This window comes from Schistocerca nitens, chromosome 6, assembly GCF_023898315.1.
Source record: "Schistocerca nitens isolate TAMUIC-IGC-003100 chromosome 6, iqSchNite1.1, whole genome shotgun sequence".
NCBI lineage: Eukaryota > Metazoa > Arthropoda > Insecta > Orthoptera > Acrididae > Schistocerca > Schistocerca nitens.
The window spans coordinates 195678417-195697560 of NC_064619.1; the positions used below are offsets into that span (position 1 = coordinate 195678417).

Consider the following 19144-nt stretch of genomic DNA (forward strand, 5'->3'; position numbering starts at 1 on the left):
TTTGCAATGTGCAATGTGCTGCTCAGAAGAGATCTCTCCCCCCCCCCCCCCCCAGTCACACTCTTACAGATTTATGGACAGCCCTGCAGTATTCATGGTGTCAGTTTCCTCCAGCATTACTTCAGACATTAGTGAAGTCCATGCCACGTCGTGTTGCGGCACTTCTGCGTGGTCGAGGGTGCCCTATACGATATTAAGCAGGTGTACCAGTTTCTTCGGCTCTTCAGTGTATTTATCTGCTACTTCGAATTTGTAGTGCCCTTAAGATTCAGCGGTGGAAGTAAAACATTTATGGATCGCCATTAAATACATCAAGTCGGGAACAACTGCCTGACAAAATATTCAAGCAGTTGACTCCAGCGCCACTTTTTTTAAGAAATGGAGATTTTTAGCTAGTGAGCGATTCACCGCAACAGCCCGAGTTGAAATTCAGATGACGGGCTGTTACTCGGAAGCGTTGAGGATAACGCAGCAGGAACGACTGCGGTTATTTTTCCTCAACTCCGCTCCGCCGACAGAGCCTAGTCGCAAAGCGGGCGTTCGAAGCGGCAAGAAATGCGCTGCGGAATATTAATGTTTTATTGTGAGACGTGAAAGGAATATAATTCAATGGACTTCCTTTCACTTTAAACATTTAGTGCTGGTTGCGGCTCGGAATGCGTAATGCAGGAGAGCTCCGAGGAAAGAAGTTCGTCGGCCGGCGGACGAAAGAAACAGCGCAGGCGAGATGGAGCCGCTTTCTCGAAGAGGCGGACCACCGCAAGTAGACTAGAGCGCCCCCTGCCGTTCACCGACGCAAAGTGTTTTAATCCCGCTTCCGTCTGAATACATACCTTCCGTAAGCCGAGGACGCAGTCTTATGGTTTCTGCCCGTCGGTGACCCGCTTCTTGACATCCCGGTAAGGTTTCACCGCTCAAGCCGCCGTTATTTTTCTTTGCCGAATAACAAAACTTACCTCGACAGGCGCCAGGTCAGAAGGTTGCCTCCACTAGACAATTCGACACCAAAAGTATAACGATCGCGGAACATCAGAGGACGCCGTTGTTGCTTAAAATGAGGTTCAGAGGGTAATAAACTGCAAAGTCGGAAGCCGTACTGCTCGTAACGAGATGCTAATTTTAATGCACAGTGGAAAGCTTAGTTAGGAAGCAAAAATGCTGCGGAGATGAAACCCTACTCAGAGCGGGAGCAACGTTGGGCGTGTACCTTGACGGTACTCTCACCGTGTAATGATGAATCAGCAGCAGCGTTCAAAGTATCGTGAAGAACGAAGAACAGCAGGAGAATAACACTTTAAAGCGGCGTGGGGCATTAAGAAAAGCAAAAAGGAAATACAGTGGAACGTCGTTTACCCGGAGAAGGTAAGAGCGTCGCCGTTTTTAATCGAATAATCTGGAAAATTATAAAAAAACTTTAATGCGATGGTCAAAATACCATAAAACATGTTATATATATTTTGACGTAAACGCACAAATTATACTTTATTTTCACGTAAATGTGACAAAATACCGAAAAAATGCAGTGACTCTTATACTTTGGAACAATCAGTAAATTTTTTTGAGCCAGATTCGCAGCACAATAAAGTAGTCGTTTCACCATAATTAATTCGGCCGAAACTGTTTCCATCTGGCATTCCAAATAAGCCAGTACTTTGTCCAGCTGCGTTATGGCCTCTGCATGTGCCATAGTGTCTTCATATTGAGCGCCAAATTCGCCATCTAATCCATCATCTCTATCGTCACTGTTAACAGGCGAAAAAATGACAGTGGATTAGAGACAGAGCGGCACTTGACATACTTGTTAGCTGCCGCCGTGTTAACAGCCTTTCGGATATAAGAAATGTGAAGTTTCGTTTCTGATGGCGGCAGACCTGCTTCCCCAACCCAACAAATGTATCCTATTTTCTGTAATGTCCACTCACTTTAAGTCGTTCGATATCCGGTACCCGCAATCGAAATTTCTATTATTCGGCCGTCACAAATCGATGCGCGGTTTTCCGCTTGGCCTCTAAAGGTAGCCTCATAAATAAAATTGCTCTGTGGATGACAGAGTCCTTTACTGAGCGATCTCGACGATGAAATGAGGGCCACTTGTCTCGTTGTATACTTCATACAATATCGAGCTGTCACCGCTGGGGGCTGACGTGAGTTGCTGCCGTTTCACGAAACGGGAGGTGGACACAATCTGTTGTTTTCTATTATGGCAATATTATTAGACACCATGTCAGAGTATCAGTGAATCGCGGCAGAGTGCCGAATTCATACCTAAAGAATGGGGAACAACATGGCTGTAGAACAATCTACTAATTTCAGATACTATACAAAATGTGTGTGTGGCCATTTTTGAATGGCGCTTGTTAATCTGGTCACTCTGTAGTTTTCCGGTGTGTCGATGTGGAGTGTCCAGTAAGACATGACAGTCAGTAGGTTGTTTGTCGTGGGATCTGTTAAGACCGGGTTAGCCACAGAGGCCCCACGGGGACGTCATTAGAGCTCTATAATACGTCGTGGCTGTTCGTACTGGTTATTAACAGATAACAGTACGTAGTAATGACTGTTCGTTAGCCAGAACAACATGCTGTAGCATAGAGATTCCTTCGTTTCCCACCGCCTGCTCTGTATGTGTGTCATCACGATTTAAAAATTCTTAATCTTTTGTATAATAGTACGAACTGTAGAGTGTAAGTTGACGCAAAATTTTTGTAGCGGTTGGTCTCACTGGAAGGATTAGCGAGTTTCTGTTAGCTCTCCTCCCGCCAGGAGACAATACTTTAATTAGGCAATACTTTATGTACCAAATAATTATAAAAAGGGAAGCGGAGTTTCGTTCCATTGATTGCGTGAAGTTTCGAAGAGTAAATTTTAACTGACGAACCATAATACCGTTCATCTTTCTTCTGTGAGCTGTCTAGTCGTCCACGGATTATGAAAACAATGTCACTTCGTGACAACACCGCAGAAACATTTTGGCTACACAGAGCTCTTCATCAATTCAGTTCACCTAGTTTTACAGAGAGTACTCTACTGCATTGGCTCCTTACTTAGCTTTCATTTATCGCGAATCTCTTGCCCAACGTAAAGTCCCGAGCGACTGGAAAAAGCGCAGGTGACACCTGTATATAAGAAGGGTAGAAGGACGGATCCTCAAAATTACAGACCAATATCATTAACATCGGTTTGTTGCAGATTCTCGAACATATTCTCAGTTCGAATATAATGAATTCCCTTGAGACAGAGAAGTTGCTGTCCATGCATCAGCACGGCTTTAGAAAGCATCGCTCCTGCGAAACGCAACTCGCCCTTTTTTCACATGATATCTTGCGAACCATGGATCAAGGGTATCAGACGGATGCCATATTCCTTGACTTCCGGAAAGCGTTTGACTCGGTGTCCCCCTGCAGACTCTTAACTAAGGTACGAGCATATGGGATTGGTTCCCAAATATGTGAGTGGCTCGAAGACTTCTTAAGTAATAGAACCCAGTACGTTGTCCTCGATGGTGAGTGTTCATCGGAGGCGAGGGCATCATCTGGAGTGCCCCAGGGAATTGTGGTAGGTCCGCTGTTGTTTTCTATTACATAAATGATCTTTTGGATAGGGTGGATAGCAATGTGCGGCTGTTTGCTGATGATGCTGTGGTGTACAGGAAGGTGTCGTCGTTGAGTGATTGTAGGAGGATACAAAATGACTTGGACAGGATTTGTGATTGGTGTAAAGAATGGCAGCTAACTCTAAATATAGATAAATGTAAATTAATGCAGATGAATAGGAAAAATAATCCCGTAATGTTTGAATACTCCATTAGTAGTGTAGCGCTTGACACAGTCACGTCGATTAAATATTTGGGCGTAACATTGCAGAGCGATATGAAGTGGGACAAGTATGTAATGGCAGTTGTGGGGAAGACGGATAGTCGTCTTCGGTTCATTGGTAGAATGTTGGGAAGATGTGGTTCATCTGCAAAGGAGACGGCTTATAAAACACTAATACGACATATTCTTGAGTACTGCTCGAGCGTTTGGGATCCCTATCAGGTAGGATTCAGGGAGGACATAGAAGTAATTCAGAGCCGGGCTGCTAGATTTGTTACTGGTATGTTTGATCATCACGTGAGTGTTACGAAATGCTTCAGGAACTCGGGTGGGAGTCTCTAGAGGAAAGGAGGCGTTCTTTTCGTGAATCGCCACTGAGGAAATTTAGAGAACCAGCATTTGAGGCTGACTGCAGTACAATTTTTCTGCCGCCAACTTACATTTCGCGGAAAGACCACAAAGATAAGATAAGAGAGATTAGGGCTCGTACAGAGGCATATAGGCAGTCATTTTGCCCTCGTTCTGTTTGGGAGTGGAACAGCGAGAGAAGATGCTAGTTGTGGTACGAGGTACCCTCTGCCACGCACCGTATGGTGGATTGCGGCGTATGTATGTAGATGTAGAAACAGCAAAGAACTCGTAATAGCACAATGAATAACTATTTACTTCACGTTGTTCATAATGATTTGAAATGTGCGGTCTGTATCTTGTATATCGGACGTAGGCGGTACGAGTGTTGTAACTGGGAACAATATTAATTGCCGACTTCGTTTCTTGTTACAGGTGAGGAACGGGTGCAACGCTTCCTCGGCAATGAATCGCACAAAGACCACTTCAAGCTGCTGGAGAAGGACCACAACTCGCTCCTCGTAGGAGCTAGGTGAGTACAGACTGCCATTACTTACCCTCACAGCGGCCGATCTGGAATGTAGAAATCAACATACAAGTACACGATTCCCACGTTATTTCATATAACCGTGGACTAACACGTCTGTATCTAGTCCCTGACATATCGCGCTACGGTCGCAGGTTCGAATCCTGCCTCGGGCATGGATGTGTGTGATGTCCTTAGGTTAGTTAGGTTTAATTGGTTCTGCGTTCTAGGTGACTGATGACCTCAGAAGTTAAGTCGCATACTGCTCGGAGCCATTTGAACCATTTGACATCACCCCAATATCGGCCGGCATTTTCAGATGTGACTTCCCATGTAAATAATGTCACCGTCACAACTAGAAGAAAAAGATTAATTACAAGGTTCAGTGCTTCCAGTAGACAATACGCAGATGATACATCATTAAAGCAGAGAGGTACTGGCGAACATAATCTGAGAGGGCGGGTAATGAATCCTGTTAGGATAGCTCAGTAGAAGAGCACTTGCCCTCGAAAAGCGAAGGTCCCAGGTTCTAGACCCGGTCCGGCACAAAGTTTAAACCTTCCAGAATGTTTCCGATCCGTGTAAACTCCGCTGGAGCATTAAAGATTAATTATCGACGACTGAAGTTAATTGCTTGACCACTGTCACCAAGTTAATCGGTTGCAATGAAACATGACACAACCTATGACCGTAATTCAACGACAAATTGTTCCGAAGCAAATGTAACAGCCCTTTTTTGTTATGCCTCGTATGATTCTCGTTATCTGTGTGGTGGAACTACTTTTGTGAAGGCCGTTATTTCTCAGGACCTTGAGACTCGCCTCACTTTTCTTGAGCGCTGTTTCAGAGTTCTGAAATCGAATGCCCAAAAGCTTTTCCTTTAGTGGTGGGAACAAAAACAAATTACAGGGTGCAAGATCGAGTCTACAAGGCGGATAAGTATACAGATAATGCTGAACCGAAACAAAAACTGCGTTACTTGATTTGCAACGTGAGGCCGGGCATTATCATGATGAAGTAACCACCTAGTCCGAGAAAGTTCTGCTCGTTTCCTGGCTATGTGCTTCCTGATTTTAGCCAATACCGACGTTTGGTTCAAATGGCTCTGAGCACTAAGGGACTTAACTTCTAAGGTCATCAGTCCCCTAGAACTTAGAACTACTTAAACCTAACTAACCTAAGGACGTCACACACATCCGTGCCCGAGGCAGGATTCGAACCTGCGACCGTAGCGGTCGCGCGGCTCCTGTAGCGCCTAGAACCGCTCGGCCACCCCGGCCGGCTCCAATACCAACGTGTACTGTGCTGCTGTAAGATCAGTGTGAGCGGGAACATGCTATGACAGTCAGAAAAATGTAGGCACCATCACTTTTCGTGCAGATGCTGAACACATTCCCACATTCGCATTTTTTGCTATTGGAGAACCTGGCGATTTCCACACTGTGCCGGGCTCATTTTCCTTCAGTATCATAATGATGTAGCCATGACTCATCACTGGTGATACTGGATTTCAGAAGCACTTACCCTCCGTCAGCAAAGAGACGCAGTACCTCAATCTGTTGTTCGGGAGTCAACTGACGTGGCACAAACACAGATCATATGAAGATGATCGTGCATAATCGTAAAGACATTGCCATACGAAATTCTCAACACTTCACTGAGGTTACGTAATGTAATCGTCACGGACAGTCACCGCATCTGTGCTGTTGACTTCAGTCACATCAGAAGCTGAAACACGAAGTCCACCTAGCTTAACACATACAAGTCGGCCTTCTTTGAAGTCCTTGAAATATCTAAAGAATGTTGCACGAGGTTGTGTATCATCTTATCACCGCACTCTTGAAGCTTTTTTTTTAAGTCTCAGTGGTTGCATGGCTTAAACAAACAAAGAATTTTATTGCTCCGTACTGCTGCTCTCGCGTCACCTCCGTTGTTTGGTATGCGAAATGCAAAGAGCGTCTGCAAGATACAGCATTACTAACAACCAATCGATACGATAGTGCTGCCGCCTGTGGACATTACACACAAATACGCGCTCTTTTCATATATTGATGACACAGATAGGAACTTTATCACGGAAGCTAAAGAAAAAAAGCAATCTCAGTCCTTGTTATATAAATTAGCGAAAAACAGTCCAAATCGCAAAGATTATTTTATTTAAAATAACTGATAGTAAAAACTGTACTGGCACCACTTCAGAAGACACCTCCTCATTATCTTTGACAGCTATGATCGACCTCTGTCGTTATGCTAACACATGGCGTCCATGATACACAGTTTTGATATTTGCTGGCCATCTTACTACGTCGTCTCCATAGCAACGTCATCCGTAGATACCAAGTTCGGACCAGAAAGTGCGCCATTGTTCTACTAAATTTCGTGCTATTGAGAACACAGCGTAATTACTCTCTAATTTCATAGATGATAATTATTTTACACAAATGCATTTGTTTATTCTATGCACACATTCTACTGACAAGGTAGCCGATGCTATGGATATGTTATCCTGCTTAAATAAATTATTTTCGCCACATAGTACTACAAGAAATACGAGATATAACTTTTAAATAATCTTATTACAGTACTCACTATTTTTAATAATATTTTCTGCCCTATAGACACTACTTCTTTATAGTTATTCACTTTTAGATAAACTGCACTTCAAATGATACGTAATCTACGTAAATCGTTCCTCATTCGCCAATGTTGACGTTACACAGCACAAATACACCCTCACCAGATCTGCAGCACTGGCGATTAAAATTGCTACACCAAGAAGACATGCAGATGATAAACGGGTATTCATTGGACAAATATATTATACTAGAACTGCCATGTGATTACATTTTCACACAATTTCGGTGCATAGATCCTGAGAAATCAGTACCCAGAACAACCACCTATGGCCGTAATAAAGGCCTTGATACGTCTGGGCATTGAGTCAAACAGAGCTTGGATGGCGTGTACAGGTACAGCTGCCCATGCAGCTTCAACGCGATACCACAGTTCATCAAGAGTAGTGACTGGCGTATTGTGACGAGCCAGTTGCTCGGCCACCATTGACCAGGCATTTTCAATTGGTGTGAGATTTGGAGAATGTGCTGGCCAGGGCAGCAGTCCAACATTTTCTGTATCCACTAAGGCCCGTACAGGACTTGCAACATGCGGTCGTGCATTATCCTTCTGAAATGTAGGGTTTCGCAGGGATAGAATGAAGAGTAGAGCCACGGGTCGTAACACATCTGAAATATAACGTCCACTGTTCAAAGTGCCGTCAATGCGAACAAGAGGTGTAGCCAACCGCACCCCATATCATCACGTCGGGTGATACGCCAGTATGGCGATGACGAATACACGCTTCCAGTGAGCGTTCACCGCGATGTCGCCAAACACGGATGCGACCATCAATATGCTGTAAACAGAACCTGGATTCATCCGAAAAAATGACGTTTTGTCATTCGTGCACCCAGGTTCGTTGTTGAGTACACCATCGCAGGCGCCCCTGTCTGTGATACAGCGTCAAGCATAACCGCAGCCATGGTCTCCGAGCGGATAGTCCATGCTGCTGCAAACGTCGTCGAACTGTTCGTGCAGATGGTTGTTGTCTTTCAAACGTCCCCATCTGTTGACTCCGGGCTCGAGACGTGGCTGCACGATCCGTTACAGCCATGCTGATAAGATGCCTGACATCTCGACTGCTAGTGATACGAGGCCGTTGAGATCCAGCACGGCGTTCCGTATTACGCTCCTGAACCCACCGATTCCATATTCTGCTAACAGTCATTGGATCTCGACCAACGCGAGCAGCATTGTCGCGATACGATAAACCGCAATCGCGATAGGCTACAATCCGACCTTTATCAAAATCGGAAACGTGATGGTACGCATTTCTCCTCCTTACACGAGGCATCACTACAACGTTTCACCAGGCAACGCCGGTCAACTGCTGTTTGTGTATGAGAACTCGTTTGGAAACTTTCCTCATGTCAGCACGTTGTAGGTGTCGCCACCGGCGCCAACCTTATGTGAATGCTCTGAAAAGCTAATCATTTGCATATCATAGCATCTTCTTCCTGTCGGTTAAATTTCACGTCTGTAGCATGGCATCTTCGTGGTGTAGCTATTTTAATGGCCAGTAGTGTATATAAGACAATGCAGCCTAGCCAAGAGCAGCAGTTTCAGCGACCTGATATCGTCAGCTTCAGCTGATGGGTGACCACTCTTCGATTTTAATAAGTATAAATTACTTATATTAAGTCACTGACTTCTTTATGTAACTAACACGATTCCTAACCTTCACGGTGCTACTGTGATGATGGCATAAGTCTCGGCCGAAACCGATCATTTAAAATAAAATAGCCATTGCGATCTAGACTGTTATTCACTAATTTTATATAGCTTACAAGATCGCTTTTCTCCGAAAATGTTACCAAAAATTTTCAGTCCTTTTTGATCATCCCTCGTAGGACACGTGCGTACGTCTTCTCGTCTTATGCAACTGTTAGACCGCTTGCATCCTGCGTGTAACCTGTGAGGCCAGACGAGCAGGCGCAACACGCGGCAGTCAGACTTTCCAGCAGCTGTTCTTCCTCCTCCTCGCTCGCAACTGCGACACGTCCCCTGCGGCTGCTCTCGCAAAGTTTTTGCTGCTGGCGCTGCGAGCCGCCGCGGCGTGGCGCCGTCTCCCTGCCCTAATGAACGCGTGCGCCGGCGTCACAGAGTTTCATTACGGCGGCCTGCCAGATATATCGGCGCGATTAACCCCGCCGCCATCCGTCGCGTAGCTGCGGCCGTGCCGGAGCGCCTTATCGCGGACCGGCGCCGACCGTTCTCGCTGGTGGCGGTTGGCCGCCAACCACACTTGTGACCCGCTGCCTTGGCCTGGTAACCCGCATGTGTGCTGTCTTTCCTAGCAAGGGATGAAAAAACTAGTTGCCCCTTACCACACAGACTACCTTCAAACTACTCCCTCCGCCTTTCTCCCCCACTGAGGAGCGTGGATACACACTGGTGTGCAAAACTTAAGAACGAAAGTATGTTTCCCATGTGTCATTGCCAATGAACATAGCTCGGTGAAACTTGGGCCATGGACAGAAACAACTACCACAGTGCAGCACAAAAGATACTTGAAAGAAATACTGAATGATGCGAACAGAGCTAATTATACTGACGTCACCGCTGTTCATGATGGCCTCCCGTGCATTACAAATGACGGGACAAGGTTTCTTAATAGGGCGTGTGATCACCAAGAACAGCAGTGCATGGTCTAAAACGTGCTCCCATGCTGCCTGCAAGGTCTGTGAGGAGTTCTTGAGGAAGGACGATGATTTTCTCCAGCAGCGTGGTTCACAACAGCTTTGATACTCGTTGGTGCATGTAGGTATTCTGGAATACGTCTACCCAACGCACCCCAGCACGTTCTCCAAGGCAATTAACTCGGGGAACGGCCACGACAATCCATTCACCGAATATCCTCTCTTTCTAAGAGTTGATTCATATGCTCTGTTCGAATGTTGTAACTCCCGTATGGCGTGTGAGAAGGCTGGTCATCGGGGCTCAGTATGACGTGGAACTAGATCACTGGAGACAATTCCACTCCAGTTAGTCCGATTTCAGACCGAAGGCGCCTCTGGCGACGCATCGAGGATCTATTTCCCGTTTTATTATCCTTAATGGCAAACCATCTCGGACTTACATTTCAGCAAGATAACGCCCGCCCTCATAAGACGAAAGTTTTTACTGCTTGTTCTCATGGGTACCAGATACCACCCCTGCCAGCAACCACGCCAGATTTATCCCCAACTGAGATCATTTCGAACATTGAGGGCAGGGTTCCCCAAAAATCTCGGGATTTTGATGATCTAACGCTCCAGTTGGACAGAATCTGACACGATATCCCTCAAGAGGACATCCAACAACTCCTTTAATCAATGCCAAGCGGAAGTGTTTAAACTCAGAAGAGTGTTCCTGGAGCCACTCTGCAGCAATTTTGGACGTGTGAGGTGCCGCATTGTCCTCTTGGAATTTCCCAAGTCCGTCGGAATGCACTATGAACATGAATGGATGCACGTGTTCAGACAGGGTATTTACGTATGTGTCACCTGTCAGAATCGTGTCTAGACGTATCAGAGTTACCATATCATTCCAACTACACACGCCTCACGCCGCCATTATAGAGCCTCCACCAGCTTATACAGCGCCCTGTTGACATGAAGGGTCCATGCATTCATGAAATTGTCTCCACCCCCGTACATGTCCATCCTCTCGATACAATTTGAAACGAGACTCGTCCGACCAGGCAACATGTTTTCAGTCATCAACAGTCCATTGTCGGTGTTGATGGGCCCAGGCGAGGCATAAAGCCGGCCGGGGTGGCCGAGTGGTTCTAGGTGCTACAGTCTGGAAACGCGCGGCCACTACGGTCACCAATTCAAATCCTGCCTCGGGCATGGATGTGTGTGATGTCCTTAGGTTAGTTAGGTTTAAGTATTTCTACGTTCTAGGGGACTGCTGACCTCAGAAGTTAAGTCCCATAGTGCTCAGAGCCATTTGAACCATTTGAGGCACACAGCTTTGTGTCCTGCAGTCATCAAGGATACATGAGTGGGCCTTCGACTCCGAGAGCCCTTATAGATGGTGTTTCATTGAATGGTTCGCACGCGGACACTTATTGATGACCCAGCAGTGAAATCTGCAGCACTTTGCGGAAGGGTTGCACTTCTGTCACGCAGAACGATTCTCTTCAGTCGTAGTTGATCCCTTTCTTGCAGGACCTTTTTCCGGCAGCAGCGACGTCGGAGATTTGATGTTTTACCGGGTTCCTGATATTCACAGTTGTTGTTGCTGTGGTCTTCAGTCCAGAGACTGGTTTGATGCAGCTCTCAATGCTTACAGTAAAGTTGCATGCCCTCGGGAAAAATTACGGCTGTAGTTTTCCCTTGCTTTCAGCCGTTCGCAGTACCAGCACAGCAAGGCCGTTTTTATTAGTGTTACAAGGCCAGATCAGTCAATCATCCAGACTGTTGCCCCTGCAACTACTGAAAAGGCTGCTGCCCCTCTTCAGGAACCACACGTTTGTCTGGCCTTTCAACAGATACCCATCCATTGTGGTTGTAGCTAAGGTACAGCTATGTGTATCGCTGAGGCACGCAAGCCTCCCCGCCAACGACAAGGTCCACGTTTCACAGTGAAATGGACGTATGGGGAAATCCATACTTCATCGCTACCTCGGAGATGCTGTGTCCCATCGCTCGTGCGCCAACACCATGTTCAAACACAGTTGAATCTTGATAACCTACCATTGTAGCAGCAGTAACCGATCTAGCACTTGTTGTCTTATACAGGTGTTGTCGACCGCAGTGCCGTCTTCTGCCTATTTCTGTACTCGAATAGGTAGTTTCTTTGGCTCATCAGTGGAGTACACACCACGGAAAGCGACCACGGCTGAACGGCGACATCGGACGGGAGAGGATAAGTTGGCCCGGCAGGCCCGAAGTGCAGGCGAGAATAAGGAAGGACGCGGCTTGTGCCTCCGAGGCGACGCTCGCTAGTCGATCGGCGCCGGCGACAGCGCCTCCGCTCGCCGCGGCGACGTCTCGCCGGAAGACGGATGGCCCCGCCACCACCGACGCCGCCTCTCCCGCAAATGAATACATTCGTCGTGTGGAGCTCCGGAACAAACAGCGTGCGGCGCGCGCTGCTAATGCGTCGCCTGCTCTCGAGGCGCGCAGTGATGGATCTCCGCTGGAGGACTTTCTCCGCGCTGCCACTCACTGCACTTTGCGCGTCTGGCGCCGAGTCTTCCCGGCGATGGCGGATTCGTAGAAAGTCCTGCTCCTTCTGCTCTTCTGGAGCTTGCTTGCCCGCGTCTGCGCGCATAATTCAAGTCTGACGAGCAAGAGGACTGGTCTTAAACTTTTATTTATTTATTTATTTTTTGTCATCAGTCTACTGACTGGTTTGATGCGGCCCGCCACGAATTCCTTTCCTGTGCTAACCTCTTCATCTCAGAGTAGCACTTGCAACCTACGTCCTCAATTATTTGCTTGACGTATTCCAATCTCTGTCTTCCTCTACAGTTTTTGCCCTCTACAGCTCCCTCTAGTACAATGGAAGTCATTCCCTCATGTCTTAGCAGATGTCCTATCATCCTGTCCCTTCTCCTTATCAGTGTTTTCCACATATTCCTTTCCTCTCCGATTCTGCGTAGAACCTCCTCATTCCTTACCTTATCAGTCCACCTAATTTTCAACATTCGTCTACAGCACCACATCTCAAATGCTTCGATTCTCTTCTCTTCCGGTTTTCCCACAGTCCATGTTTCACTACCATAATACTCCAGACATACGTCCTCAGAAATTTCTTCCTCAAATTGAGGCCGGTATTTGATATTAGTAGACTTCTCTTGGCCATAAATGCCTTTTTTTGCTATAGCGAGTCTGCTTTTGATGTCCTCCTTGCTCCGTCCATCATCGGTTATTTTACTGCCTGGGTAGCAGAATTCCTTAACTTCGTTGACTTCGTGACCATCAATCCTGATGTTAAGTTTCTCGCTGATCTCATTTCTACTACTTCTCATTACCCTCGTCTTTCTCCGATTTACTCTCAAACCATACTGTGTACTCATTAGACTGTTCATTCCGTTCAGCAGATCATTTAATTCTTCTTCACTTTCACTCAGGATAGCAATGTCATCAGCGAATAGACGAGCGCAGTGAACGAAACGAACAACTGGATACAGAACTAACTAGGAGCAGTCGGCAGTGGAACTGAGAAAGGTGGTCATGCGAAGAACGACGAATGCGGCCGAGGGAGACAGAGACTGAGACGAGCACGCGACCGAGGCTGGAACGAGAATTGCCGAAGTGACCGCCGCGACCGAAGCGAACTAGTGAACTATGAACCGATCGTTCCTCGTTCCCGGGAACTAAAAGTAGACCGCCGCGACCGAAGAGAACTATGAACCGATCGTTCCTTGGAATTCGTTCCTCGGTTCTTTCGTTCATTTTGGTGAACCGTTCCTTTGCACCCTTTCGTTCACGAACTACCCATCTCTACGTCTAAAGTTAATCAGTTAATTTTTAGTTTGTTTGTTTTGGTACGGTGGCGTTAGCAACGTCGTGGGTTGAGGAGTGGAACTGACTGGGGTTTATCTGGAATGTGAAGCCTCCTATTGCTCCCTACTGGCACTTCCACGATCGTCGTAAGTGTGATGTCCTTTTTCTATGCCCAGCCGGTATTCTTCACCTTGTCGAGACACGTGAAAGCGAGGCGACACAACACTATCTGCTACTTCAGTTAATATTTGTTGATAATGTCCGCTCTATGCACTAATATGAGTCTGTATTTGATGTTACAAAAATCTTTTAAAGTCTCTCTCGCTAGTAAGTTCAGATTCAAATTATTACTGTCGACTAGTTGCGTTGTTTATCAGTTGCCACGGAAGATGCTATTAGCAGTTACTATGGGGCCGATTCGCGTTTCAAGATGAATTGGTATCTTTGATTAGCGTAGCACCTGTACACCTCATTTATTTCCTTCAAAAGAAACAGGGTCCCTTCAACACAGCACGATGTTTTGTCCGCTGAAAATTATTCCCTTTAATATTAATGTGAAATAAAATTGTATTATTTGTTTTATTGTCCAGAGATAATAAAATAGTTTCTTTGATATGATTAACTACTATGAATGGTCACACTTTAGCTCGATGATAAATGTCCAAACAAGGTCTGTATTCGAAAGACAAATTGCGACGCGATATTTATGTACTAGCTTCAGCAACCACTGAAGTTCTTAAATTGGCATTAATGATGTCGATCTTTTATCGATTGAGATGTTCGCTAGATATAAGCGTCATCTCAGTTCTGTCAATTTTCGTACTTCTGACAATAAATTAAACAAACAGAATTTACTTTCAATTAGGCTGGCTTTCAATGAAGTTAACTTTCACACTCATGCCCGAGAGAGGACTCTAACCTCCGGCGGGAGGGGCCGCGCAATCCGTGATATGGCGCGTCAAACCGCGCGGACACTCCGTGCGGCAAACGTGGAAGTATCCCTTCTCTTGTTAACGTAATATTTGTTGTGTTTACTTTTTGTCAGCTGTAATGATGCATTATGTTAGCGTTCTCATTGGTGTACTAACAAGGTCATTGTTAAGTGGCGCTAAGTGGTTCATGCTGCAGATAAAACAGAGTGGTGCTAAAGGCTGGTGCATCACATTGCGCGTCTTCTCTCCTGTTATTGTGCTACACCTTTCTACGTGCATCGTAACCAAAACACAAGTAAAAAAAGGAATATTGTTAACTGAATCCGAACAATTTTGTATCAAGAAATAGTTACTGTATTTTGGCAAGCTAAACCGTTGTAAGAAATAATTTCTGTAGTTTTTCCAGGGAAATTTTTCTTAATAAAATCATTAATTAATTTGATTTTGTAGAGTTGGCTGTTGTGTTTCGCACAACCCAGGCTTCTCCAAAATCGACGACACAGCAACGTTCCTCGAAAATTTTAACTGCCTCATACGTAGAAAAAAAAAAAAAAGAAACCTACCGATGAGGTAAACAAGCATATTACAGTAATAAGTTTATTTTCTCGAGTGATTGCCTGGTTATGGTCCAATACGTAAAGAATATTGCTCATTGGAATCCTACAGCCAAGTACGTAAGAGAAGCATTAAAGGTCACCAGAGCATAGGGCAACGCAAACAGGTCATGGATTTTTTATTTGTTTCGTTGCTAAGACTCATATTTTCGCATACCTTTTTCGGTGACTGTCGTAGTATTGACTTGCTAATGCGATCCGCCAGCAGGGCAGTACGGATGTCCGTCTCTCTAGCTGCCAGCCATATCGGGCGCATACAAATGCGAAATATATGAATACGACCAAGCCGGATTTAGTATCCTGTTTCGTTCGCCTTCCCTGTCTAGCGGGCATTTACATCACTCCCGATATATATGGGTTCAGTTGCGCATTGATTTATTTACATAGTGAATATGATAGAAACATTCATTAAAATTTTCTCTGAGTTCACAGACTGTTTATTATAGCCAGACCAGTCGCTGTGTGTATCTGTCAATGACGACAGTCCTGCACTCGTTGTTCATCGGAGTAAAGCACATTGATTTATTCATACAGACAGGAAAAAAAATGGAAGTTAAATGTGTAAGTATAAAGTTTCGCAGTGAATAGTAATCATCTTTCTGTGGAAGGAAAACAAAGCTTATTGTATAGTCAAGAACTTCTGTGATACTCCATTGCTCTCCTAGAACACCATTCTCTTACTTGAGCTATATAAGAGCGTAATATTGCTGTACTGCTAAGACTGGAAGTTATTGGTCTCCTCACGGAGTAACGTGGAACTGGAACCAATTCGTCTCAAGACAATGCAAAGGAAGAAACAAGTTAACATTGTTAGACTGGAACATCCGAACGAATAAATATTCATTGCACTGAATACTGTAGAAGTATTTTTAAAAGCATGCTTTTTGAATGTGTGTTTTTAAATATATATTTGTAAAGACATTTTGAAAGATGTATTTTTTGAAACTGTATTTGAACAGATATATAATGAAATGGGTTTAATATAAGAATAACACATCTACATATTCGCCCATAAAAGCGACGATTCAGGTTTATATTTGTATTTTATATGAGAGTTTAAATGTAGTTGATAGTAAATGGCATTTATTTACCATAGTTTGATTATAGTGCAGTAACTGAATTAAACTGATATCTCGTGACATGAATTCAGAGTAACATTTATGAGGTGCCCCTGAAGGAATGGTCAGTATTCACGGATATGACAGGAAACATCACTCAAAGCAAAGTCTCTAAAATGCATACCTTAAGAGCTATGAACACTTCTTGATCTTCAGTACAGTGAAATTCATGTATTTTTCTGAAAAGTGCCCAAACCCTTAAGGTAAACATTTTAGAGCTCATGTTTACTAGACTTTTCCTTCAAATGATAGTTTCTGTAATATCCCTGGATACTGGTCATTACTTCTGGAACAACCTGTGTGTGTGTGAGTGTGTGTGTGTGTGTGTGTGTGTGTGTGTGTGTGTGTATGTGTTATGTTGTTTGTGTCCTTGTAGCTGCCCTACAATCTTAAATTCAAGAGTCGCTGCTTCCCATATATATCCGTTCAGAGTTTTATATAAAGCAGAGAGTATATGTCTATGTCTGGGGTCTCCTCCAAAACCCCTGGATGGATTTCAACCAAATTTGGCACAGAATCAATAGGCCTCAAGAGCATCAGCACTATGGGGTTTCTAACCTCCAATTCGGGAGGAGGACGGTTCAATCCCGTCTCCAGTCATCCTGATTTAGGTTTTCCGTGATTTCCCTAAATCGTTTCAGCCAAATGCCGGGATGGTTCCTTTGAAAGGGCACGGCCGACTTCCTTCCCAGTACTTCCCTAACCCGAACCTGCGCTCCGTCTCTAATGACCTCGTTAACACTAACCACCACCACTATAACCTCCAATAGGAGCAGAGATACGAAGAAAATGTGTTTTTCCAGCTCCTGGCCTATAGACTGCCCTGAATACACGTATGTTGTGTGGAAACAGTACTAGCATGCCAACTCAACCTGCTTTGCAGCGCAGCCTACATACCAGAGACATGAAACATTTTTCAGCAGCCATCATCTAGACTGCCATGCATGACAGCGTGTTGTGTTGGAGCAGTATTGACCTGACTTGCATGGCGGTCTGCACGGCAAGGATAAACAAATGATTTTCAGGAACGTGGGGTGGAGCCACCGTGCATGACAGTTATTTGTGGAAGTAGTGTTGGCCCGCTTTGTTGAATTATGTCGCAGAGGCCGCCTGGGCTGATGAGCATAACTGGCGACAGGTTGAAAGGTTGAAAAGAATACAGGAGGGGATGGATGTGTCAAGGGAGAGGAGGAAACGCACAGAAACAGGGACGAGGAGGAGATGCATGAGGCAGTTAGCAGGTGTAGGGAGTGGTGAGCAGGTTGAAAAGGAAGAGTGGGAGGTGGCGAATGAAAGAGAGAGGGGGAGGAATACATCGTCAGAAGGAGGTGGTAGGAAGATATGGTCAGAGAAAGGGAGCTGGAGGAAATGTTATGTTTTTACTTCCGTTTAAAGTCTTCAGTGGGGCGGCGTGCCAAATACTTTCTGGAAATCGAGGAGTATGGAATCTGCATGTTGCCATTCATTCATAGTTTGCAGTATGTAATGGTTCTTTATTTACGTGACCATTACGGCACTCCAACCCCAGTTCTCGATACCAGTAATATCGTACTACTTTTCTGCGAAGTAACAGACATATTTTTGTGACAATATTCACATTTGGTTTTATTAATGTATAGGTACTCCGATGTATCGATATATTACAGTGATATGGTTCTTGTGTGTATTCATTTCTGTGAGATTATCATAATCTTTAACTTACTTGTAACCGTTTTGGCGCCAATGCGCACAGACCAATCTTTGTTTCACTTTCCAGAAGTTAAGTTGTTATCTCGCTTTGTAAAAGAACAGTCAAGTCTTGTGTTTGGTTAAAGTGGAAATTAAATATATGAAGATTGATACAAAACTGTTTTCGTGATGATGTGACAATTAAGAAGAAGTATATGTGAATTTACAAGAAGTTTAATAAAAATGTGGATCGTGAACACCAAGTCAAAAATTATTTCTACCATACCATTGTTTTGATCTGGGATTGGTTGATCATTAAGAATTTCCTGAAAAACACATTTGTTAGGTCTTCAAATATTGCCAAAATACATATCTGGACCTTCTAGCAGTCAAAGTAGAATCACCCTAGAATCAACACGATGAGCCATAACAACTTCGACGAAATCTACGTGGGAATCCATTCAAGATAAGTGCCAAAATTAATGACATTTTACAGTGACTTCATTATTTCCATTCTGACGATACCATCCACAGTCAATAACTTTGTTGTTGCCCGATAAAGCGAACATATGCTTCGTGAGCAATATTATTAATCTGATTTCTAACCCACTTTGCAAGTGGTGGTATTGTTAGAAGTACATCATATGAGATAAGGGCAGGCTGAGTTTAAATGAGCGATCCTTTCCAAAATAGTGCTGAATTGTGGACAAAAGCTTTCCCCTCTCAAGGAAATGTATTATGTTCAAACTGAAAACATATTGATGGATTCCGCAACAAATCGACGTTTAAGATACTGGTCTGTAATTTTGCAGTTCCGTTCCCTTGTCCTTGTTATATACAGGAGTCGCCTGCGCTTTTTTCCAGTCGCTTGGGACTCTGCGCTGACAGTGACAGTCGCGATAATGCAACCTAAGTGAGGGACCAATGCTGTAGAGCACTTTATGTAAAACCGAATTGTGATTCCATGTCGACCTGGCGAGTTATTTCCTTTCAACTCTTTCAGTTCTTTCTGTACACCAGGGATGCTTATTACTGTGCCTTCCATACGGGAGTAAGTGCAAATGTCAAAC

At 44.7% G+C, this 19144-nt stretch overlaps 1 protein-coding gene across 1 annotated transcript in view; it reads left to right on the forward strand.

The window, feature by feature from the left end:
- Positions 1-656: 656 nt before the first annotated feature.
- LOC126263280 (semaphorin-1A) overlaps positions 657-19144 on the forward strand; it is a 361326-nt gene continuing 342838 nt past the window's right edge. Inside the window, exons 1-2 of the mRNA XM_049960366.1 lie at positions 657-759; positions 4596-4692. Coding sequence (XP_049816323.1) covers positions 657-759; positions 4596-4692 — 200 coding nt within the window. The remainder of the gene's footprint in view (positions 760-4595; positions 4693-19144) is intronic.